General features: G+C 32.7%; 2 protein-coding genes across 2 annotated transcripts in view; one reads left to right on the forward strand and one right to left on the reverse strand.

Annotated features, from left to right (window-relative positions):
- Window positions 1–16,208, forward strand: part of LOC109070568 (inhibitory synaptic factor 2A-like) — a 43,212-nt gene extending 27,004 nt beyond the window's left edge. Inside the window, exon 4 of the mRNA XM_042735996.1 lies at window positions 13,963–16,208. Within this exon, the coding sequence (XP_042591930.1) occupies window positions 13,963–14,146 (184 nt within the window). The 3' untranslated portion in view covers window positions 14,147–16,208. The remainder of the gene's footprint in view (window positions 1–13,962) is intronic.
- The window catches only part of dock1 (dedicator of cytokinesis 1), a 238,154-nt gene that overhangs the window by 119,435 nt on the left and 95,448 nt on the right, over window positions 1–23,271 (reverse strand). The window contains exon 27 of the mRNA XM_042735997.1: window positions 22,661–22,756. Within this exon, the coding sequence (XP_042591931.1) occupies window positions 22,661–22,756 (96 nt within the window). The remainder of the gene's footprint in view (window positions 1–22,660; window positions 22,757–23,271) is intronic.

Genomic DNA, 23,271 nt, shown 5'->3' on the forward strand with positions numbered 1-23,271 from the left:
TTTGTTTAAAGCCTGAGCGAGTGAGATACACGAGCGTGCTGCGCTAATAAACTGCAGCCTGATCACAGATTGTGTGAGTAATGAATGAGATAAAGACAGGAAATACTCCTGCTGACAGGAAGGTGTAGGCTACTCGATAAAGGACCTTAGTGGGACACCCTCATCACAGAGCCTAGTACGACATTATCTGGATGTGGAGTAGGAATAGTTCATCCGAATAATAATATGTACTCATTATTTACTCACACTCCACATTTGCATGATTTCTGTGGAATATTTATACAGCTCTTTGGTATTTAAGCAATGAGGTTCCTCAAGCATCCTAAATGAAGTTCATATCAGTGTTGCGTTAAATTCTAAGACTTCTGAAGTCACATGATTGCTTTGTGCTATGAAAACTAAACTTTATACATACATAAATGCACTTGAGAAGCAGCACTGCAAGATTTTATATATTTGTAGGATACACAAGAATTAAATGAATGAATGAATGAATGAATTCACAGATCTGCTTTGGACACCAAAGATAAAACTTATGAAAACAGGCCTTAATATCATTATTATATATTAAGTTTTCGTCCTCAAGTAAATTTAGATATTTGGAGAAATAATAATAATAATAATAAATACAAAAACATTTAAGTGCTTGTAGAAAGACTTGAACACTGCATTTTAACCACCCATTTTCCCATTAAAAATATCAAAAAAAAAAAAACATAAAAATAAAATAAATAATTATTATATGTATTAAATATGAAGTTTTAAAGATTTAAATATAATATTAAAATGAAATACGAAATAAATGTAAACAAAAAAAAATAAATAAAAAATAACAAAATTAATATAGTATTTAGATATACCTTAATAATAAATGACTCTAACACCAGCAATAATCAGCGAGCGCCGTTCTTATTCTTTTCAAAGCACTGGAGTGAGCTTAAGAGAGAGACACTCATTTTCCTGAAGAAAGTGCAGCAGAAAAGTGTGTCTGAGTGTGTGAAGGTCAGGCTGTTAAGCGCTTTTCACACAGTGATTTTGTCCCTTAAAGCACAATGATATCTGAAGTACGTGCATGAGGGATTCTGGGTAATTGACAGGTACGAATCATCATGAGAGCTTGTTGTGTGGAAAGCAAGATTGTGTTTTGCACGGTTTCACAAGGTTTGGAAGCACATGAGTCATACGAACAACTTCCATGACGCCTATTGTGCTTTTTTGGGAGAACTAGCCATTTAACATGCATGCAAAACCAAAAAAGGAGCGCTTTCATTCTGTCGTGCAGCACAATCAGAAGAACATCAGCGTGAGGAGCGTCTCAGAGGACAGCTAAGCAGTGCTGTAGATAGAAAGTGTCAAACTGACACGGGCCCCTGCGAGGAGACGAGATGAGACTCCCTGCAGAAGACAAGCGACAGACACACAATCAAATTTAGCAGCTCTCTTTGAAGCGAAGGGAAGGATTAAACGCAATCTAATTACACGCAGCCCGGTGAAAACACTCGACAGGAGAGAGCAGGAATCCGGAAGAAACACGCCTGACGGATCATTACATGAGCTATCAGTCTCATTCATGTTAGTGAACTGTCGACAGGAGAGAGCAGGAATCCGGAAGAAACACGCCTGACAGATCATTACATGAGTAATAGGATATATATCATATAAATATATATTAATATACGTATATAAATTTGAGAAAAAAAACTATAAATAAAGGATTCAAATATCACTGTAGGGTGCCTTTTGGTGATCCTGTCCATAAATAACGAATTTGCCATGCCATAACTTAACACCAACAATGAAGGGTGTGTTACATTATAAGTTTCTTATATATTCCTAACAAAAGCATATGACTAGAATTCTTTTGTTTTGTTTTGTGTTAGAGGATGCGTGTTGTTTTGCTATGTCCCATACACTGCTCATTAAATTTGAATGATAGTATAATAGTCAATTCATAAAATGAAAAAAATTAGTTCTCCTATTAATATTTTGTTAAATAAGATATTACTTAATTTGAGTGTATTGATCATTTGGTAATAAAAACTATTAAAAAAGTTTTGGGGAATCCGCCCCTTTAAGAAAAGGCCATCCCCTTTAGTGACATTCAGATTTTTTGTCTCTTCAGTGGCGGGAAATTCAACGACTGAGGTGAATAAGTTGGTGACTTTGTTTACTTGCTTTGCCAAAGCTTAACATGTCCACCGTCGCCATAAAATATGCCAGAAGTGATTCAAATACAGTATTTTCAAAATATGCAAGTTTAAATATACCAAATTCTCTGTCATATATTGTCATGCTTTGTGTGTTCTGCTTTATGTGTCCACCCCGTCATGTGCTGGTCCACCCTGTCGTATGATATTTTAAGTTTGTTTTTTAATTGTTGTTTCAATCATATCTATATAATCCAGGGTGTTCAATAGCTAGGTGTGGGGGCAATAACATGCAGACAAAAAACTGCATATAAATGAATGGGTAAAATTAATAATTTATTAATTATATATACAGTATTCAATTCAATTTTTTGTTTTTAAATAATATATATTAATATAATTAAACACTCATAATTTACATTAACATTAAAATGCAATTAAATACAACATCATCATTTACTATATAATATTCTGATGATATATTAATTTTATATTTATATTTTATTGATTTACAGTACATACATATTTAATTTTTTACAATTAATGTTTTAAATATTTTTACAATTGTTGCATATTTTGTGTTAAATGTTATTTGTATAATAACATTTTGATATATTATTTTCAGTATTATTAATCTACTTAAATTACATTTGATAACCACATCAAATGTGTAAAGTTTATCAAAGTTTCAAAGTAGCATAAAATGTAAAAGTAGCTTCCTAAACACTGCTGTCTACATCTTGTGTGCATGTGTTTAAAAATATTACACGGCGCAGGCCTACTCTTGTCTTGTTTACACCGACAACACACAGAATGGCTTCACATCCACATAAATAAATGCTAATAGAGTTCAGTCTGAAGGAGCTAAAGTGTTCTACTTAGCATAATATGGTAGAGAGGAGAAATCTCATGAGCTCAGATCACTGCTGTTCAGTCTCAGCAGCTCTCGCTCTGAATCAATACATGTCTGTCGTTCAGCAGCAGGCTGTGCTCAGAGAACACCAGGCAGAGTTAGTGTGCATGCAGCACGCAGCACTTCTCAACGCTGTGAAGCTAAATTATTCACTTTGTTGTGGACAAATTCTAGAATCTGGCACAAGGCAGTGTTGTTAACTAAATCTTAAACTATTAAAATGTTATTTGGTAATTAAAAACAGAACTAAAATGAAAATGAAATATTCAATATCAAAAGATGTTTTATAAATAAAGATGAAATAAAGTAAAATATGAATAAAACTTTAAAACTTTTTTTGGTAATTGAAAAGAGAAATAAAATAAGTATCAAGTGAAGCTTTACAATAATAAAGAAAAAGTTAAGTATGAATTAAAACAAATAAAACAAAAAATAAAACAAAAATTAATAAAAGTGATTGTACTTTCAATGTTTCTTAAGAAAAATGATGCACAAGACACTGTTGTTAACTAATGTTTTCAAATTAAACTATTAAAAATATACATTTTTGGTAATTGAAATAAAGCAGAAATAAAATTAGATGCAAAAACAAAAAATTGTAAAATTAAAATAAGTACTAAATGGCTTAAACTGGCAAACAATACAGGTTTATAAAATATACTTTTAAAAAAATAATGAAATGAAAAATAGTAAAATTGCTAAAACAAAAACTAATAAAATAATTTTAAAAAATTATAAATATTACAGCAAAGAAATGCTAAAAATTCTAAAATAACACTGGTAAAGCAGGACTGTACAGCATGTAAAAAAGAAAGCACTGATAGGTCAATCAATCAATTGTCAAACTCTATTTTAAGCAACTGTGAATAGTCTCTCCAAATCAACAAAAACACTGACATTTCTTCCAATCTCTGTCCTGATTTCTCTGGAATGGATTCGATTGTTGCAAATGTTTTCGACAGTTTGTGTGCGGTTGCTCATGAGGCTCTATTTCAGTCACAGAGACTCTTTAACAGGTGCCTACCTCTCCATACAGCACACAGCAGACAGGCTTCGGTTTCTCAGTTTAACCTTCTATACTTTCTCTCCACCTCTCATTCCCTGCATCATTATCCCTCCATCACTCCGCATTCAGTCTCTCGGAAGGATCTTCCTATGGCTGACATTCTTAAAGAATGTTCCCAGATCAATACGAGTTAAGCTCAATCCACAGCATGTGCAACACAAGCTTGATTTCCACGGACGATAATTTCAACTCATCGCTGGCTGCAAAAATCACACATACATTAAGATGTTGCCAGCATCCAGAGAGTTCAAAGACTCAAATGTGAAGCTCACATTTTTGTTAAATAACTTAAATCAGTTTAATAAGTATAACATTTTATCAGTTCTATAATACATTTGATATAAGTTTATTATTATAATTAAAATAATATTATATGAATAAATATGTTTTTTTTATATATATTTAGTATATTTTATAATTTTTGAATAAATAACAAATATTAATAATAATAATATAGTTATATTGATATTTTAGATAAATTGATAATATTTACAAAATAATAAAAATTACATTTTTTAAAAAAGCTAATTTAAAATCAGAGTAAATTATGGAAGCCAGTTTCCACCATGAAACAAAAAATAAAAAAAAAGGTCATTTTGACTTTATATTTGCCAGTTTTTTCTAAAAGTTTTCTAAAAGTCAGAGTTTCTTCTGTATTGTATTATTGTATATGTATTATTTCTGTTTTGCAAGCTTCCATAAATACAATGTCTTCTGGAAAAAAAATTTAAAATCTTCTAAGAAAAAAAAATATTTTAGTAAATTATTTGAGTTGTAAAGTTGTTTAGATAATTTCCGTATTGCCTTACTGTACCTGCAATTTTTTTTGGATGAGTGCAAATTATTTCTTTCAAACCCTGACCATTCCTTTAATGTTATTCTTATGAAAAATACACACAGACAATTTCAATTAATTACATTTTTTCCTCCCTGGGGTGATCACTGAACTCATGAGAGGGAAGAGATCACGCAGTCATAAAAGTGAGTTTTGGAGGATTTAATTTTTTTTTGGTGTAGATGCTTGTATGTAGATTTAGTTGGTTTTGTGCTTTTTTTTGTGTGGGAAAATGTGTTATCGTTTTTTATCACTATAGTGTGCTTTTTATTGTGTCCGTCTGTCCGGACAGGAAACCAATCTCCAAGACTCTATTTGGTGAGAGATACAGTAACTGCTTAATAGCGAGCGCTTGAGGGGATCCCGGGATGTGCCAGGATGTGATTACACACACACACACAAAACTCTGTATAGCTATCTTTGTGATGACTATCATTGACACAATGCTGGCTAGCTAGCACAATCTCTAGCTCCTAACCCTAACCCTACCCATCAGAACTAAGTGCCTCACCCAAACCCTTACCCTAAACCTACCCTTTACCTAATGATAACCTGATCAATAAAACCAAGTCTTGACCCTCAAACAGGCATCTAAAGGGGTCTCAGATGTCCAAAATGTCCTCACTTTACAAGATTGTCCTCAATTCGATGGTCTAAAACTCAAACCGGCCCTCACAAAGATAGCTGTACAAGTGCGCGCACACACACACACACAGAGGGGCCGTGGCAGTCTGGTAATTCTATTGGAGCAGAGCTGAAGGGAGAGGAGCTGATGACATTACAGAGATGTTTAAGCCTCAAACCGGCGGAGAGGTCACCAGCAGATATCTCTCTCTCTCTGCTGGACTAATGATGTTCTCCATGCTAACACTCAGACTCTGGCTTTATACAGAGCCGCTGGTGCTATTGATACTACAGTGCTACCATGGTGAAAGCTGGCGGGCATTGAGAGTATATTGTGAGTGTGTGTGAGTGTGTGTGTGTGTGTGTGTGTGTGTTGTGTACACTTTTGAGAGATACGGTTTAATCGGTAGATAGAGCGAAGCAAAGTATGATGGACAGCTGTATTAATACCTTACAAGAGAGAGAGAGAGAGAGAGAGAGAGAGGAGATTTGGAGAGAGAGAGCGAGAGGAGAGAGAGAGAGATAAGAGAGAGAGCGAGAGCAGAGAGATAGTTCGATGAGAGAGATATGAGAGTGAGAGAGAGGACTGAGAGGAGAGGAGAGAGAGCATTTGTTTCCCCGAGAGAGAGAGGAGAAGATGGAGTATGAGAGAGAGAGGAACCTAAATAAGAATGCAAGATATCGCCATACAATACATGACTATCATCAATATTAATGGTACTTTTACTTGAGTAGAATATTTTTGTACTCTTTCCACCTCTGGCATTTTGTGATCCTAATTTTTTACTGACATTTGATTATTATTTATTTTTTATGAATGTTTTGCAAAACACTATTTCTGAAGAGACTCGAGCTATGGTGCATATAATGAAAAAAGAACAGTTTTATAATAATTTCTGCTATCTTGTTGATTTTCAAATCTAAAACAGCTTTATGTTGTAAATGTGCAAAACAGCACTATGATGCTGGAATATGATGCGCTGAGTGGTTTCTAGGCTGTTGTCAGGCTGATGAAAAATTGTAGTTATATTCTTCAGAATAAATGTACTTTTCTTCTCATTAATTAGTTTATTAATTAAAAACTATAATAAGTTAAAATACTAAAACAATAAATTAAACTAATAATAATTAGTTTTAATTAAAGTATTTTTATTTAATAATTTAATTAATATTAAAATATATACAATAATAATTATTTTTTAAAATATATATAAATTAATCAATAACTAAATAAAATTAAATATTTACATAAAATATAATTATTATTGAAAAATTTAAATAAGTAAATGTACATTCAGTAAGAAAATGCATACATGTAAATAAATGTACACACATTTAAATAAATAAATAATAAATATAATAAAAATGAATAAAATAAAAAAACAATAAAAAATAAAAAGTCTAATTAAATAACTTCCAGCAATTCTTGTTTTATTATTATTATTATTAAAACAAATTATTAAACTACAAAATAAATAAATATAACAAAAAATATGATTTAAATGTAAATAAATAAATAAATACATAAATCAAGTAATATAGATTTAGAAAGAAAGAAAGAAAGAAAGAAAGAAAGAAAGAAAGAAAGAAAGAAAAAAGAAAAGAAAGAAAAAATAAAGCGAAAGAAAAGAAAGAAAGAAAGAAAGAAAGAAAGAAAGAAAGAAAGAAAGAAAGGCTTAACTTCCAATGTGTTGGTCAGATATTTGCACTCCTGAATAAAGTGTTTTTCTGCTGTAAGTGCGAGGAAGAGTGAGATTTGCTTTGTCAAACACTAATTACCAGCCGGACTATCATCAAATGTTTCTCAGTATTTCCTGAGTGAGTGTCTCTAAACGACCGGCCTCGACTACTGATCAAAGTCACAGAACCGATGCTAAAAAGGAAATGAGAGCGTCTTCATTTTCAGGTCTCGCTTTGTGGCAACAAGAAATGAAAGGAGCATGTTTAGGTGCGTGAGAGAAAGAGAAGGGAGAAATAATGAATGTTTGATTAAAGCTCTTCCGAGTGTTTCTCTCCGTCCCTCTGCTAATGAGGCTGAGATACGCTACGGCCACTGACCTGCGCTCTTCATCTCTGCGTGTGTTTGCGTGTTCCTCTCCGTTCTAACGAGTGTCAGTGACGCACAGCGGCCTGCAGGATCCGCTCGGATGAGCGCTGACAAACATGACAGACGGCACATCGTCCGCATCAAACACTGGTGTGAGTGATGAGAGGGCATCTGCTGCTAATGAGACACACGTTCACTTTCACAGGGTGTCAGTCTGTTGTCTCTGGCACTGACGAGTCACTCACTGACACCAACACAACACGTTTACAAATCCTTCCAAATCTCAGCAGACACCAGCCAACTAATGAAACCAACAAACTTTCACAGCTAAGCATAAAAGCTACTGAAAAACACAAGAGGCACCAAGGCTGGGAAATCAAAATAAAAGAAATAAATAACAAAAATCTATATCTATATCTCTATCTATCTATCTATCTATCTATCTATATTATATAATATGTGTGATATTACATATATGTGTATATGTACATTATATATATATATATAGATATATATATATATATATATATATGGGTGTACACATGTGTGTGTGTGTGTGTGTGTATATAGATATATATAGATACATAGATATACGATAGATAGATAGATATATATATATAGATATATAATATAGATAGATATATATATATATATGGAATGTATTTACAGAAATCTTTTGCTATTAATTTACTACTAGAAAATGTTAGCATGCAAACTGCTCAAAAATTCAAGCCACCAAATACAGTCACCGTAAAAAAAGTTTCAGGTTTGTATGTATAAAAAAATAATAATAAAGTATTTATTTATAGAAAAAAATTATTATTCAGCAAATGCATTTATTTATTTATATAAAACTTTTACATACAAAAATATTAAATATTTATAGAGACTTCAGCAAAATTATCACTTACAAGGAAAAAAGTTATAAAACATTTTAATCACTTAGAAAAATAATTATTTAAATGCATAAATTTAATGCAATTTAAATGCAATTTATGTAAATTCAATAAAATATTCAATATGAAACAAATATTAAAAATAAATATTTGTTCATTTATGCATGCATGAATTAATATGCAGCCATATTTACCTTAAAAAAGAAAAATGCATTATAGAGATTTCAAAGGAGTTATGACTTACAAAAATATTATAAATATTAATTAATTAATTAAATACATATATGTAAATATTTAACAAAATATTCAATATTAAAACAAATATTAATTCATTTATGCATACACCAATATGCAGCCATGTTTACCAAATAAATAAATAAATTGCATCATAGAGACTTTATGATGAAGCAAATGAATTGTTGCATCTTTTGATTCTTTAAAGCAGTTTGAACCTTTTGCAATTAAACTTTAAACATTAAAACATTTAAAAATGTTCATATAACATATAGTACGTAACATAAGTCACATAACATACAAGTCACCAGGAGGAATTGTGGGTGACCTAAATGAACAAATAAAAATTAATTATAAATCCCTGAAATAACCACAAAAAAAAATTATAATAATAATAAAAATAATAATAATAATAATAATTATTATTTTGTAAATACTAATATATTGCCCTAACAGAGAGAAAAAAATTTGCTGGTATGGAAAGAAACAGATGCATTGTGGGAAGGTTCATTCATGCACTCAAACTGACCCTTTTTAAACTCAGTGCATAATGTGTTGATAAGTGGAAGATATTTAAACAAGGCTATACTTCTTGTAGATCTTTAGATGTTTTTTAAACAACCAAAAAAGTTTAAAGTGGGTCAAGAAAAAAAAGTTCTGAGACTTTTTAAATTATCCAGAGATCCGCATGAAAACAGACAAGACACTGTGGAAACTGACACCAATGAGCTGGAGATGTGGGTGGAAGGTTTCTGCAGTATTTTCTGATTTCATTACCTCTCAGACACACACACACACACACACACACACACACACACACAAAACATTTGTTCTGATCTGAAGAACATCAGGTCACTGTGAACACTTAACCACCGCAGTGATGTGTTTTCTGTGTAAACGCTGAGATGAGAAGACCTCTGACATTAATGAGCTTAAACAGGAGGAGCGGAGCCAGATCAAACCACTCCTCATCCTCAGGGATGAAGGGAAGGAAAGCCTACGCCACGCGGGGCAATGAGCGGGGATATACAGCCCTTATCAACGGCTTTCAGTTTCTAATTAGCAGCTCAGAAACAGAAAAGTGTCAGGACTCTCACGCTTGACAACAGTCGTGGGTGGAGAGCAGGAGACACAGTGAACGATCAATGAAATAAACCACGCAAACTCCGGAGAGAGAGAAATCTAGGCCTGTCAGACGAGAACCACGTCACGTTTAGCTCGCGCTGTGCTTGCGACGCTCGGCTTGCTAATGCAAATGAAATATTGATGCTCTTTGGACAGCCACTTCACCGCATTCCTCTCTAATGATGCTCTGGTTTATATTGTGGAGAACCGTATTGATCCAGAGAGAAATATTAAACATTGATTTGTGATTCGAAAGCTAGAAGTTGTGAGCATTGACACGTATGTCATGCCTCGGCAGAAAGAGAGCCGCACATCAATTCAGAGAACAGAATTATTGCTCCCACTAAATGGAAATATAAAGAGCTTATGAAGTCGAAAATGAGTATAATTCTTCAGATCTAGGAATAATCTTTTTCACAATACAATTCTGAGAGTCAGTTCTAAAAAAAAAAAAAACATAAATCACAGAGAATCAGTGCAAGTAAATGTGTAAACATGGCTTAGGAACAAAAACTTGTGCTTATTTTGTTGATGTGCTGATTTAAATGTTTTAAAAATACTAATATTTTCTGAAAACATTTTAATTATATTTTTATTGCATAATATGTAACTGTTTATTTTTTTTATTAAATAATAATATATTATGGACATGCTGATTTAATTATGAAAAAAACTAAGAATAATTTATATAAAGAATAAGAATAAATTATAAAAAATTATATAAGAATTTATTATAACTGTTACCTAAAATATATAATTTGTCATTTGCATACAGTCATTCTTTTGATTTATTAGATAGCAATTTATTTTTAAAAATCAATCATTTATTGATGTTGAAAATAATTACTTAAAAATATATATACATTTATTATCATATTTTAATAACATAATATTTTTGTAAAGATGCATATTTAATTGTTACAAATAAATTTATATATTTAAATATTTATATTAAGTAATTACATTTATTTTAAAAATCTAATATATATATATATATATATATACATATATATTATATATATGAATTGATTTTTTTAAATAAATTAAAAAAATAAATAATAATTTAAGTAATTTGAATTAAAAAAAACATTTATTTTTTAAAATTTTTAACATGCTGACAATCACAACAAACAGCATCTCTCCTTCAACATTAAACTACAAAGCACAATAAACTACCACCAAATAATCAGCGACTCTTAGAGAAACTCAAAGTGGCTTGTTCAAAGAGCTTCTTGAGACTTATTGAGATAATGAGTGATTTGTACGTGTCTCTCTTTAGCGAGAACATGGTCATATTGATAAGGGCATAATTAGCAGGTTGTGCTGTATGATTAATTTGCTAATTGCTGCATTGCGCTGCGCCTGAATGCAAAGGCCAGACACACAAGGAACAAACGCGCTGAGTCTTCAATAACACACACACCTTAAATAACCTTCCACTCTCGAACCTGTTCAACAGATTCAACACAAACACAGGTTTAAATACAGCTTGGCTGACAATATGCATTTCAATGCATTTATAATGTTAATTCAACATGTTTCTGAAAGACTAGATCTAGTGCATGAAATCAACAGGAGAGCAATGCAATTCAAAGACAGACTTTATTTCTCATGTTGAATGGCAGCTCTCTGGGTGGCATCTGCAGAATAAACTCGTCACTGTGGATGCGTCACATCTGAGAGATATACTGAACAGGGTTTGTGGTGTAGAGAGTGTTAAAAGTCTCTCTCTATCTGTTAATCTGAACGCGCTGACAGCGAGAGAGGAATGTGAGGCTTTCATTTCATTATCACTCAGAAACATATGGCTTTCGATTCTCTGGACATGACAAGCAACTATTGAAAACTGAAAATGTAAGAATATCCACTGCATTTTTTTTAAATTATTATTATTATATTGTTTCTTTAAAAATGCCTTTATGATAAATGATAAATAAAATACTTCACCCATTAACCATAGTTCCCACATGAAGACCAGATCGTCCACCAAAAGAAAAACATACATTTTAGCTATTTATACAATTATGTTATAATTTTTTATTTATTTTTTTTTATTATAGTTTTTATACAAACAATAAGGCACTGAAGGTCATGCCAAATTGTGAATGTGAATGCTGTGCATCTTGCTGTAGTTTATATGTGTGTGTGCGAGTGCGCATTTATGTATTTATTTATTATATTAAGAATTATATTATTCTACTTAATATTTGATTCATTTCTTCTTCCTTATAATAATTATAATAATAAAATATTACTATTATTATTAATGAAGAGGAAGAAAATATTTTACATTTTAAATTTATACAACATTTATCTTTTTTCATACTGCCGTGATTTACCAACACTGGATAATGCACATAAGTAAATATGAAAAAAAACTAATAAAATAATTAATAATAATAATAATAATAATAATAATTATTATTATTATTATTGAAAAAGAAAATAAAAAATGAATATAAAAACAATATTTCATTTATTCAACATTTATCATATTTTTTATAATCAGTTCAGTTCTAAAATCTAGCATCAATGGATAATGCACACACAAAATAAGTAAATATTGTGTAAAACATATACTTATAATAAAGACTGCATCATATCACAGATTTATCAACATTACATCAACCATGAGCCACAGTCAGCTCCATGTAGACTTGTCAAGTTTTGGAAAACTCATGTTAGTTGACAACTATTTTCCAAGTTCTTATTTAATCATATTTCATAACTACAAACATAAAGACCAGATCAAATCCAGTGTACAGGTCTGTGAGGTCCTTCAAGAGATTGCTCAGTTTGTTCAGTCGGCTAGAGTGAAATAATCCCTCTCTCCATCACCCTCATCTCTCCATCTCTGCTCTCTAATCGTGGAGTGTAATGTGACTGATCTGTGTGGAGCATGCTGGATTATCTGCGGCACATAAGACGGATGCTCCAGAGGATAAATCCCACAATGCAACACCCGCAGAGATCGAACACAAACACACTCAGCCAGCAACATCTACTCTACAAACTACACTCTAAAGGAGGGAGAAACGTAGTCAAATACATTGCAGATCATTAAGCTTCTCATCTGTTGAAGCTGAAGATCTTAATTCACTGCTTTACATCAAACAGCAGCTTAAAAACTCAACTGTGCCGCCACTACCTTTCTTCAACCTTAGAACGAAAAATGCTTGAGAAGAGCTGTCAGCAGTAAAGCCCAAAGCCTACAAGTTAGAAGACTGTAATATGGCTCACAGCTTTTTCTTTCATTTGTAAATTGGTTTATTTTATTTTACTTCATTTTATTTACTACTTTAAAATCAAAAGTAAATTATAAAATATATTTTCGTGCCAAGAAAATTAAGACTAAATTTAAGAAACTTTTCATAAAAAGGTATAATAATAATAAAATAATTAGATTAAATAATAATAACAACAATAATAATGATAAAAACTTTGTGGTCTAAAATAGGCTTTGTTTTCTTTATGCACTATACATATTTACTTTAAATTTAAGAGATTATTTTCTTAAAAATGAATAATAATCGTAATAAAACAAATAATAATAACTTATAATAACATATCTTTATGGTCTAAAATCAGCTTAATTTTCTACATGAAGTATACACATATTCATATTGTGAAATGAGAAGGTATTTTATTTATTTAGTGAGCATGACCTAGCCTAATAAGCATTATCTCTATTTACTCGTTAATACATATTCTTGGTCTTACGGTCACATCTCATTAAAATAAGTTCATATTAAATAATAGTCAAGAATCAATTTAGACTGTATTTCAGCAGACTTGTACTTAGTTTTGCCTCAATTCTGGTATGCAAAAGCTACTTTTTAGGATCCAGTGTATTCTCAATGGATAAAATCAAGTCCTGATCCACATATTTAACTCGTTCAATGTCCTGATTGACTCAGAAATGTCATAATACAGAAGTAAAATGGGCTGCAACCTGTAAACATACTTTTAGACAGTTTTTTCTGTTGATCTCAAGACTGACAGCAGGTATTGTGTGTTGCTCAGTGCATCTGTACTAGCGTTCTGAACCTGCCTTTGTTTTGTCTCTGTGCTGCAGCGTGGAGCTGGACTTTAAACTGCAGGAAGATAAGCTCCAGCCTCTGATGAAGAGACTGTGTCCCGTGGAGGAGTCCCTGTTCCCCCCTCTGCCGTATCCTCAGGAGACCATCGGCTCCACGCCCAAACGCAAGTCCAAAGCAGAGGCCAAGAAACACGCGCGCTGGAAACTCTGGTTTCTGTGACCGCAGGATTACACACAACTGACCATCATATTTCCAGCACAGGAGTTACAGGAGCATCTGTTCACTGGATCTGTTGTTTGATCAGGATGATTCAGGAAAATCCCATCAGATTGTTTGTTTGCCCCTTTTGGTACTTTATGGATGCGAGTACTGAACTACTGAAGTTTTGGAAATATTGAAGCTAATATTAATAACAGAATATTGGAATTTTCCCCTGGAAAAAAGGAAGTACAGAGTCTGAAGTTATTTTAAACTGGATCAATAACAAATCTTGCTTTACAATAATTTTTTTTTTGGGGGGGGGGGGGGGGTCAGGAGGATTTAAAGCACGGACAGGACGCAAGCTTTTCCTTTCAGTCTTCTCTTCCTCATAGAAATCACAGCATTAAACAGAAGCACAACTCTTCAGATGCACTGGACGATGTTTCTCACAGAGGACTTCACGGATCTTACCGGATATCGAGAACGGAAGTTTTACCAGAGGATGTAATTATTCACAGCTCAAGCCGTTGACGTCACAACAAACATGTTACATGGGATTTATAAGGAAATAATCTTACAAGCCTCTGTGAATTCATATAAACTTTCATATACTATTATTAACAGAAAAAAAAAGGAAAAAAGTATGACTTATTTTTCTAGATTCGTAATAATCACATTTAAAGATTCTCTAGATGCACTATACATGTATAAACTTCTCTCATTTATTGGATTATTGAAATTATAAGAAGAATTTTCAACTCTGTTCATTTAAAATGATTTCATTTCAAACAATCTTCTTCTATAGAATGTGTTAGTCCCGCTCACTTTTTCAGCAGCGTTGGTTCTGGAAGTATTTCTTCCATTCATTTTTTCCATAAGGATTTTTTTTTTTTTTTTAAGTATTTGTTAAATTGTTGTAAGCCACGAACCAAGTATTTGAAAATGAGACAAAAAGACAAAGGTGCAAGACTGTGTACTTAACAGCTTTAGTGAGTGAAAAAAACTACAATCCCATGAACCACTGCAAATGACAATCAAATCAAAAATGGCGGAGAAATATAAAACTATCCATTTAAAGTCGATTGAATAAACAAAAACAATATATTTTAAGTTCAGTGTTCGTTTGATGCCATTTGCTCACTGCGAGTCTCTAATTAAGTGAAATTTTCTGTACAGCATCGTGGGTAATGTAGTTTTTAACCAGGGATTCGGCTGTTAAACATGATTATTTAAAGTATACTGTAAGTTGAAATAATGCGACCTGAAGGCTTCAACAGAAGCATGTATCATTGATTAACAACCTTAGTAGGTCAGTCTTTAACAAGTTATTGTTAAAAATCAATTTCCCTATGGAGAAAATGAACTGCATTTTTACTTCTGGAACCCGACTGTTGCACTCTATTAAAACTACAAGCATAATCATGGGAACAGCAGTGAACGTTCACCTTTCTGTGACAGGAAGTCATGTGATGCAGTCATCATAAAGCTGCGCTCACACAAGATTATGATGAACTCTGATCTGCAATATAGAAAAAAAAATGTTTGGCCAATACAGGATTTAAATGTCTCAGATTGAGCTGTTGGTGCAATATAAAATAGCAAGATGTTCAAGGAAAGTAGATTAGATTTATATTTGATTGTTTTCAATTTATTTTGAATGTATTTTTACAGAATCCCAAATATGTGACATCACATCCTGTCTGTGACCGCACTCTCTACACCTGCACTGAACACTAAAAATTGTTCCTGTTATGAAAATGACGAGGAACATCAGAGCAAATTAGATAACCTGGAGCGCATTTGTGCATCACAGGTCTGAGAGAGTAATGAGAGCAGCTCAGTTTGTCTTCACTGTCCAGAACACTGAGAATTTAGTCACAGGTGAAGAAAAACACGTTCAGGAGAAACAGAAATCATAGACTGCATTAAGAAAATGAAGTGAAAAATGGAAATGAACCGGCTTTCAGAACCTATTTTTATGACATTATTATTTTATAACATTTAAACAGATCTTACCCAAAATTCTCATTACCATAATTAATACATTCATGTTGAACAAATTAATCAAATTATATCTAATATTACACATACATATAAATGTTAAGTATATATATATATATATATATATATATATATATATATATATATATATACTGTTATATATATATATGTATTATTATACTGTATATATATATACTATATTATATACTGTATATATATGTTAGATGCACATTCAATTATTACTGATAATTATGAATATTATATAAATATTAAATATATTATTAATAATATTTTAAAGAATATTTAGTAACTTAATCATATTATATATATATATATATATATATATATATAAATTATTTATTTTTTTCACAATTGATATATAAAACAAAAGTAATTTATATGCATTACCGTAATGAGAATTGCAGGGGGAAATATGCTTAATTGTAAAATAAATGTCAGTACAAACATTCTTGATCATTAAAAAAATTATTTTCCTAAGTTAAATAAAAGTTATTTCTTTTTTAACCTTGATTTTAGAAAGAATAATACATGTCTTTGTCATTACAATTTACTCATATGGCCAAATACAGAGAGAGATGAAGAAAAAAGGATCAAAATGAGAATCCCACACAACCTCATGTCATTTCTACATCAAGCACTGCTATGCTTAAACATCTCTCAGCTTCAGCTGACACACCGACAGTCTGCAGGAAGAAAACGCCTCGTTCTTTCCTGACAACATACAGGACACATACACACTGCAAACTGACAAGCGCATTTATACATCAAATGAGTTGAGTCTGCGTGGAAAAGCCAAACGCACATCTCAGATACATTAACGAGTTGTTCGGTCTGGTTCTGTAAGCACGACGTGGATTAACTGAACATTTTCACTACCAGCAAGTGAAATGCAATGCAGAGAACAGTGTGTACAGAACCAGACCGAAAACTATACTGAAAATCACACATCCATTTTTAAATGAAAGAACATTTAAATGATCAAAACATCTAGTAAAACAGGGTTAAAATCATCTCCAGCGATACCGATTTCAGCCCACAGAATGACGTCACAAGAGCAAAGCATCCTGGGAATGTGACAGCAGAGGCGAAAAGCAGCATGCCATTGGCAGATATGTGCCAAAGTCTTTTAAAAAGGGCAAAATAATCCACTTGAATAACAAAAACCACAGCTTTCCACTGAATTCACTCTCCAATTTTGGCAACTTCAGAAACACAATTCAAGCTCCTCTCGAAACACAGCAGTTGTGATGCTCAATAGCTCTACTGTAGCCTATGATTAGATGTTTTCTGTTTGTTAAAAAAAAAGTGCAATTGATTTACTATGTGCAATATTGTGTATTTTATACAGTTTTTAAAACTATTTACTATACAAAATAAAACTTGAAAAAATACAAAGAGTGGCTCTGAGTCTGTCTGATGCTTCAGCGCATCATTGTGTAATGTCGCATTTCACTGGAAATTTGGTTTTTGATCTCAGGGACCCCACTGTTGCACTGCAGATGCTAATTGCTGGAATGTTATCATGTGAGAAAAGTAGCTTTAGATTCTAAAGGAAGTGAGATCTGTTTCCTGTCAGGTTACGCATTCATCCACTCAGATTACACTGGATGATAATAAACCCACTGCAGCGATCCAGGAGCAGCAGGGAGAAAATAAATATAGTATATTAGTACAAAGCCTGATGTGAGGAACAAGATAACAGTGATGAAAAAAAAACAAAAAAAAACACAAAGGCAAAAAAGGCAAAAAAGGTAAAAAATAAAAATAACATAAAATAAAAATAAACATAAAAATAAAAAATAAAAATATTAAGCAATAAAAATAACAATGGAATGGGGAAAAAAACAATGTGGACATTAAATTTATTAGATAAAATAAAATTGTATAAAATAATTTTAAATAAAATAATAATAAAAAAATGACCAGGTGATTTATAGTTAACTAAAGTTAAATAAATTATTTTATTTACTACACTTTGAACAGGAAAAAGAAGCCAATAAGGATACTGGTATAATTGTGCATCCTCAATTTAAAATCAGATAAAATCAAATCAAATCAAAAAGAAAGCCATTTTGGAGCAAATATATCATACATATTAAAACACAGCCCTACTACACGTTAAAGCAGATGAAAAGCTGCATTAAGCCACCTGGATTTTTTTTCCCCCAATGAGATAATGTTCCTTTTCGAAGGGATCCTTGATGTATTTCTCTCCCTCACTTTCATTCCCAGCAGCAAAGCAAAGGAGACTGAGAGTTATTCAAATTCTCCAGGTCATGAAGGAGTGTGTGCACATTTCCATGTTTATTAAGCAGGGAATTCCCATGCATGCTAGCAGCGCCAACCGTTCGGTATTTCCCATGCGAGAGAGTTTGGAAAAACTCATCTGAAAAGCACTTAAAGGAGGACAGTCAGCAAAAACCTACAGATAGAAATAAATCAATCTGAAGAGCCTCTCTATCATCACAAATGTATATTTAATGCAGAGAGAATGTAGTGAGAATGTAAATCTAGGAGGGTTTTGCTGCACTGATGCTGCAGACCGCACCTGCCGTCAGTCCTGCAGTGTCAATCAAACTGAGCAGCCAATCAAAAGCCTGCTTCCTTCGCCTGACCCCTCCTACTGCAGAGGAATGGGAGGAGCTAAGATACTCAAGCATATATCCTGACAATGAGAGGAAAACCCTCCCGAATGCTATAGATGATATTTATAAAGCTCTTGAATGCAACACAGGCAGAAAAAAAAGACATAAACACTAACATTGGATCATAAAAACTGGATGTCATCCGATCATGCTATACTCACTATATATGCAAATTATGATTCTATAGAGGTTGTTCTGAGTGGTTTTTAATATATTGCTATGCACATAAAGTGTTCTAGATGGTTAAACGGCATTGCTAAGTCATTGCTAATGTATACTCGTTGAAAAATATCAAAATAGCTCCCTTAGGTCTCAAAGATACTCTGTAATTGGGTTCCTCCTTTATCCATGGGATCTTTAGACTCTTATTTCACTATCAAAGAGTAAATACAAGCCTCTCCTCAACTACTGCATGATCAGAGGTGCCATTCACAGTCAATAATCAAGAGACATCTGTAGGATTCAGACTTTTTGAAGTTTAAGAATCATTTTGAACTCGACTTTCTTTACTGTAAGTGCACATCTGCATGCAGGACGCGTGTGTGTGCTGCTGATCAGTCTCATTTAAATTCTACACTCACACCCAGCAAAACCACAGAGAAAAGTTGATGCATAAATCTGAATCCAAGCAATAGAGCCCTGACGAACAAGGTCAGCGTGAGAGAGCCGCCCACAGAGAGCAAACACACACACACACACACACACTCTAAATGTATTATCAATCTACACAATCCAACCAAATCTGCAGAACATGCATTCTTAAACATGCTAATACATAAAAGACATAGCTTCAGTCACAAGCATATAATAATTATGAGACCTTCAAATATTGACAGACAGCATTAAATAATGACATGTTTCCATAATTAAAAAGCAGGGGCTGGGATTTATTTATTTTATTTTTTGAGTCTTTGACGATGCTGTAAAATGGTCACTTCATGACAAATCATGAAGTTTTTTTTTCATGATTTGTCAAGCAAAATTTTAAGCCATTTATAGCCAATTAGATCCAAAATATTGAATTTAGACTATTTTAAATCACAAATTAATCTATTAAAAACACAAGAATTTTTAACTGTCATTTGTATCCATCAATTTAACAAATGCATACTAATTATAATTAATGCATACTTTAAAAAAAAAAATCTTTCATGCAAACAATAGAGGATCTAGCAATGCCAAGATCACGGGTTTGATTCTCAGGGAATGCATAAGCTGAAAAAGACATTTGCAGCCAATTAGATTAAAAAATGATTGATTTTAATTTAATCAAGAATTGAAAACCCTTATTAAAAATAATCATGTTTTAGCACTTCTTTTCAGCAAATGAACACAAGTATAGTTATTTATCATTGTAATGCATCAATATAATTAATGCATACTAAATATACAGTAGTTAATATTATTTATATCTTTTTTATGCATTAATATAACAAATGCACACCAAATATAACAAATAAATACTAAAAAAGCTCAAATAGCAAAGCAGGGTGCCAGCAACACCAAGGTCACAGGTTTAATGAAATTAAATCAAAATTAAAATGAAATGAAATGAAATGAAATGAAAACGCAGATTTGTCGATTTGAATAAAAGCATCTGCCAAAATGCGTAAATTTGAAAAGTAATAAACATTCACCTACATACAAATGACAAAAATCACGTACAGACTTGTGTAAACATTTACTGATGATGCAAAAGAATCAAAGATTTGATTCAAAGATACTGAATCGATTCACAAAAGTGTCTTAATTCTCTCATACTCACAAGTCAGAATGAAACTAAATTAATTTTAGACAAATATCCAGTTTTAATAAATGTTGGATATTTCGCCGGGCCCTCTTCGCGGGAGATGTGCTCGGCTTGGCACACGACTACACCGCATAAGACAGAGGGATTTACTGCAGAGGTCAGCAAAGAGTATATGTACCCTGAGAGCGATTAATGGGCATTATATGACTCCACCATTAGACCTGAGCATCTGGAGTTTAGAGAACTTTCAACATAAGCTCAGTAGAAAGAAGAGGCATAAATCAGAGGTTAGTTCTATAGTAACACCTCAGCGCAGAGCGTCCACAGACCTGCTTACTGAACTCTAGAGGAGAGAGAATGATGGCTGGGTAATGACAGAGAACGGCAGGAAGGTACTTCAGCGGCACGCCCGTGATCAAGCGTCAGTCACTTGAGACATTCACACATACGGCCTTAAACATGCTGGTGAAATGCTGCCAGTTCAGCTCTAGCAATCTTACACATTTACTTGTGTAAAAGCAGTAGTGAACTATATTCACAGCACAACTGCTAAGTGAAATTGATTGTATGGTTTGAATATATCAATTATTTATACTTTAATATTTAATTTTTTTATTTTAATATTTTACTAAAATATTTGTTTTATTTTATAAATAAGAAATATATACACATACATACATACATACATACAGTATATAATTTATTTCTATTTTCTATATTTCTTTTAAAGTGCCCCATTATGGGACAAAAAAGACTTCCATTGTTTTATAATATGCATTTGTTTTTAACTTACTTCCTCAATGACTCCCATACGATTCGCTCAATGATTCATTTTTCCAAACCCCTCCTTTGTGTGATGCTAATCTGCGGTGATTGGTCTGATTGGATCATGTTTGTGATGCCTGATAAAGCAGCGTTTGTGAGTGCAGTGCTGCTTTGTGTACAATTCCTTTAAATACTACTCGTTTCAATGATTCAGAATCAAGACTTTCTTTTAAGGGACAATAACTTTATACAAGGTGCACTTTCGGATTTAAAACTTTGCAGGATGTTTTCATTCACTTAGAGCAGTGTTACACACTGAAAGGTAATTTTCAAAAATCCATAATAGGGGCAACTTTAAGTATCAGCCAACATTGGATATTTTTCAGCTGATTCTGGGTTCATTCAAATAAAAATAAATGTAATTTAAATTCAAATAATGGTCAAAAATAAAACATTCACACCAAAATAATGGTATATATTACATATTTTATTTTTTTAATTTTATGTTTTTTGTTTTTTTGCATCTTTTTCAACACTTGAAAGCTCTGTTCTTCATTAACCATAATTGCAAAAAGGGTCTGGAGTGAAATGAACACTAGTAAAGCATGAGAAAATATTCATTTTTGGTACACTATTCCTTTAAATACATAAACACAGGCGTACAGAGGGCGAGGAAGAGAGATATTAAGCATGCACATGGAGAGATGAGGCTGTAAAAGTCAAGGACGGCCACTATCAGCATCTCTGCACTGGCGGCAGCCTGAAGCTCTCCGACTAAACCATTGCCTAACACCTGATCTCAGATCAGCTCGGACAGGATGAAGATGAACAACAGCAAATGAAAGCAAAGTGTGCTTCTGTAATCACAGGAGCTGTAAACACAGTGCCAAAAGATGCTGCACATTCCCACTATCTGCTCAAAATCAAATCAACAGTGACCAAAACACTGAGAAATATTTACACCGCACACAAATGCACTGGCTCAATCAATGGTTCGAGTTTGGGGGGCGGGGCTGGGAGTTTGCCGACTAATGAGGGAGTGAGCACTTGGGAAGCCTGTTTGAAAACAGACATTATTTGCAGAAACGACAAACTTTAATGAGTTAAAGTGTGCTTCAACGTGTTATTTTTCTGTCCAAAAACTACAAGAATTTGAGTTGGATATGCCGAAAAAAAAAAAAAAATCGGATTTATGCTGCCTGTCTGAACAAAGTCTGGCTGTGAGCATGTGTGTGTAGCCATCTGAGGATTGCAGACTGCTGTGTTAGAACACACTGTTACTAACCACAGACACACCCGAAAACTTAGTACATCCCAGCGGAACAGCCTTTTACAGAGAGAAACTCTTACTATGAGAGGAGAGTCTCGGCCCATGGAGATCACCGTCCTGTTTACCGTCCTCAGCAGCTTCTCCATGATGATCTGAACGTGCCACTGCGTCGGGCCCTAAAACCACCACAAATAAATCATTTATCCACACAAGACAACCTTTTCAGAACAAACAGTGACAGTTTCAAGAAGTTATTCACCATTTCTCTGGAACTGCAACATAACATATGATTTTAATCAAGGTGCATTAACGATAATCTTAACGAGTGACTGAAATCAGTAGTTAAAATACAACCATCACAACTACATGCCAGTGGAAAATGTCAATCAAAAGTTTATCTTGGATTATCTAGAACAGAAATAATGCCTCATCCACTTTATCAGGGATAAAAATATATATTCTTAATAATTAGGGCTGTCAATTTAGGCCACGCTAATGAGGGATATGACCATGTGTTTAGAAATTAACTAATTAACTTCTAAATGCATTTTATCTATTCAATGACTTCCTGATTGGACACAAAGTTCTAAATGCATTTTGTCTATTCAATGACTTAATGTTTATAAATTTATTATAATGTTCTTAATTTTATTATCAGTGAGTAATTTTTATATTTTTATAAATAGATGAT

Source organism: Cyprinus carpio, chromosome B12 (assembly GCF_018340385.1).
Source record: "Cyprinus carpio isolate SPL01 chromosome B12, ASM1834038v1, whole genome shotgun sequence".
Taxonomy (NCBI): domain Eukaryota; kingdom Metazoa; phylum Chordata; class Actinopteri; order Cypriniformes; family Cyprinidae; genus Cyprinus; species Cyprinus carpio.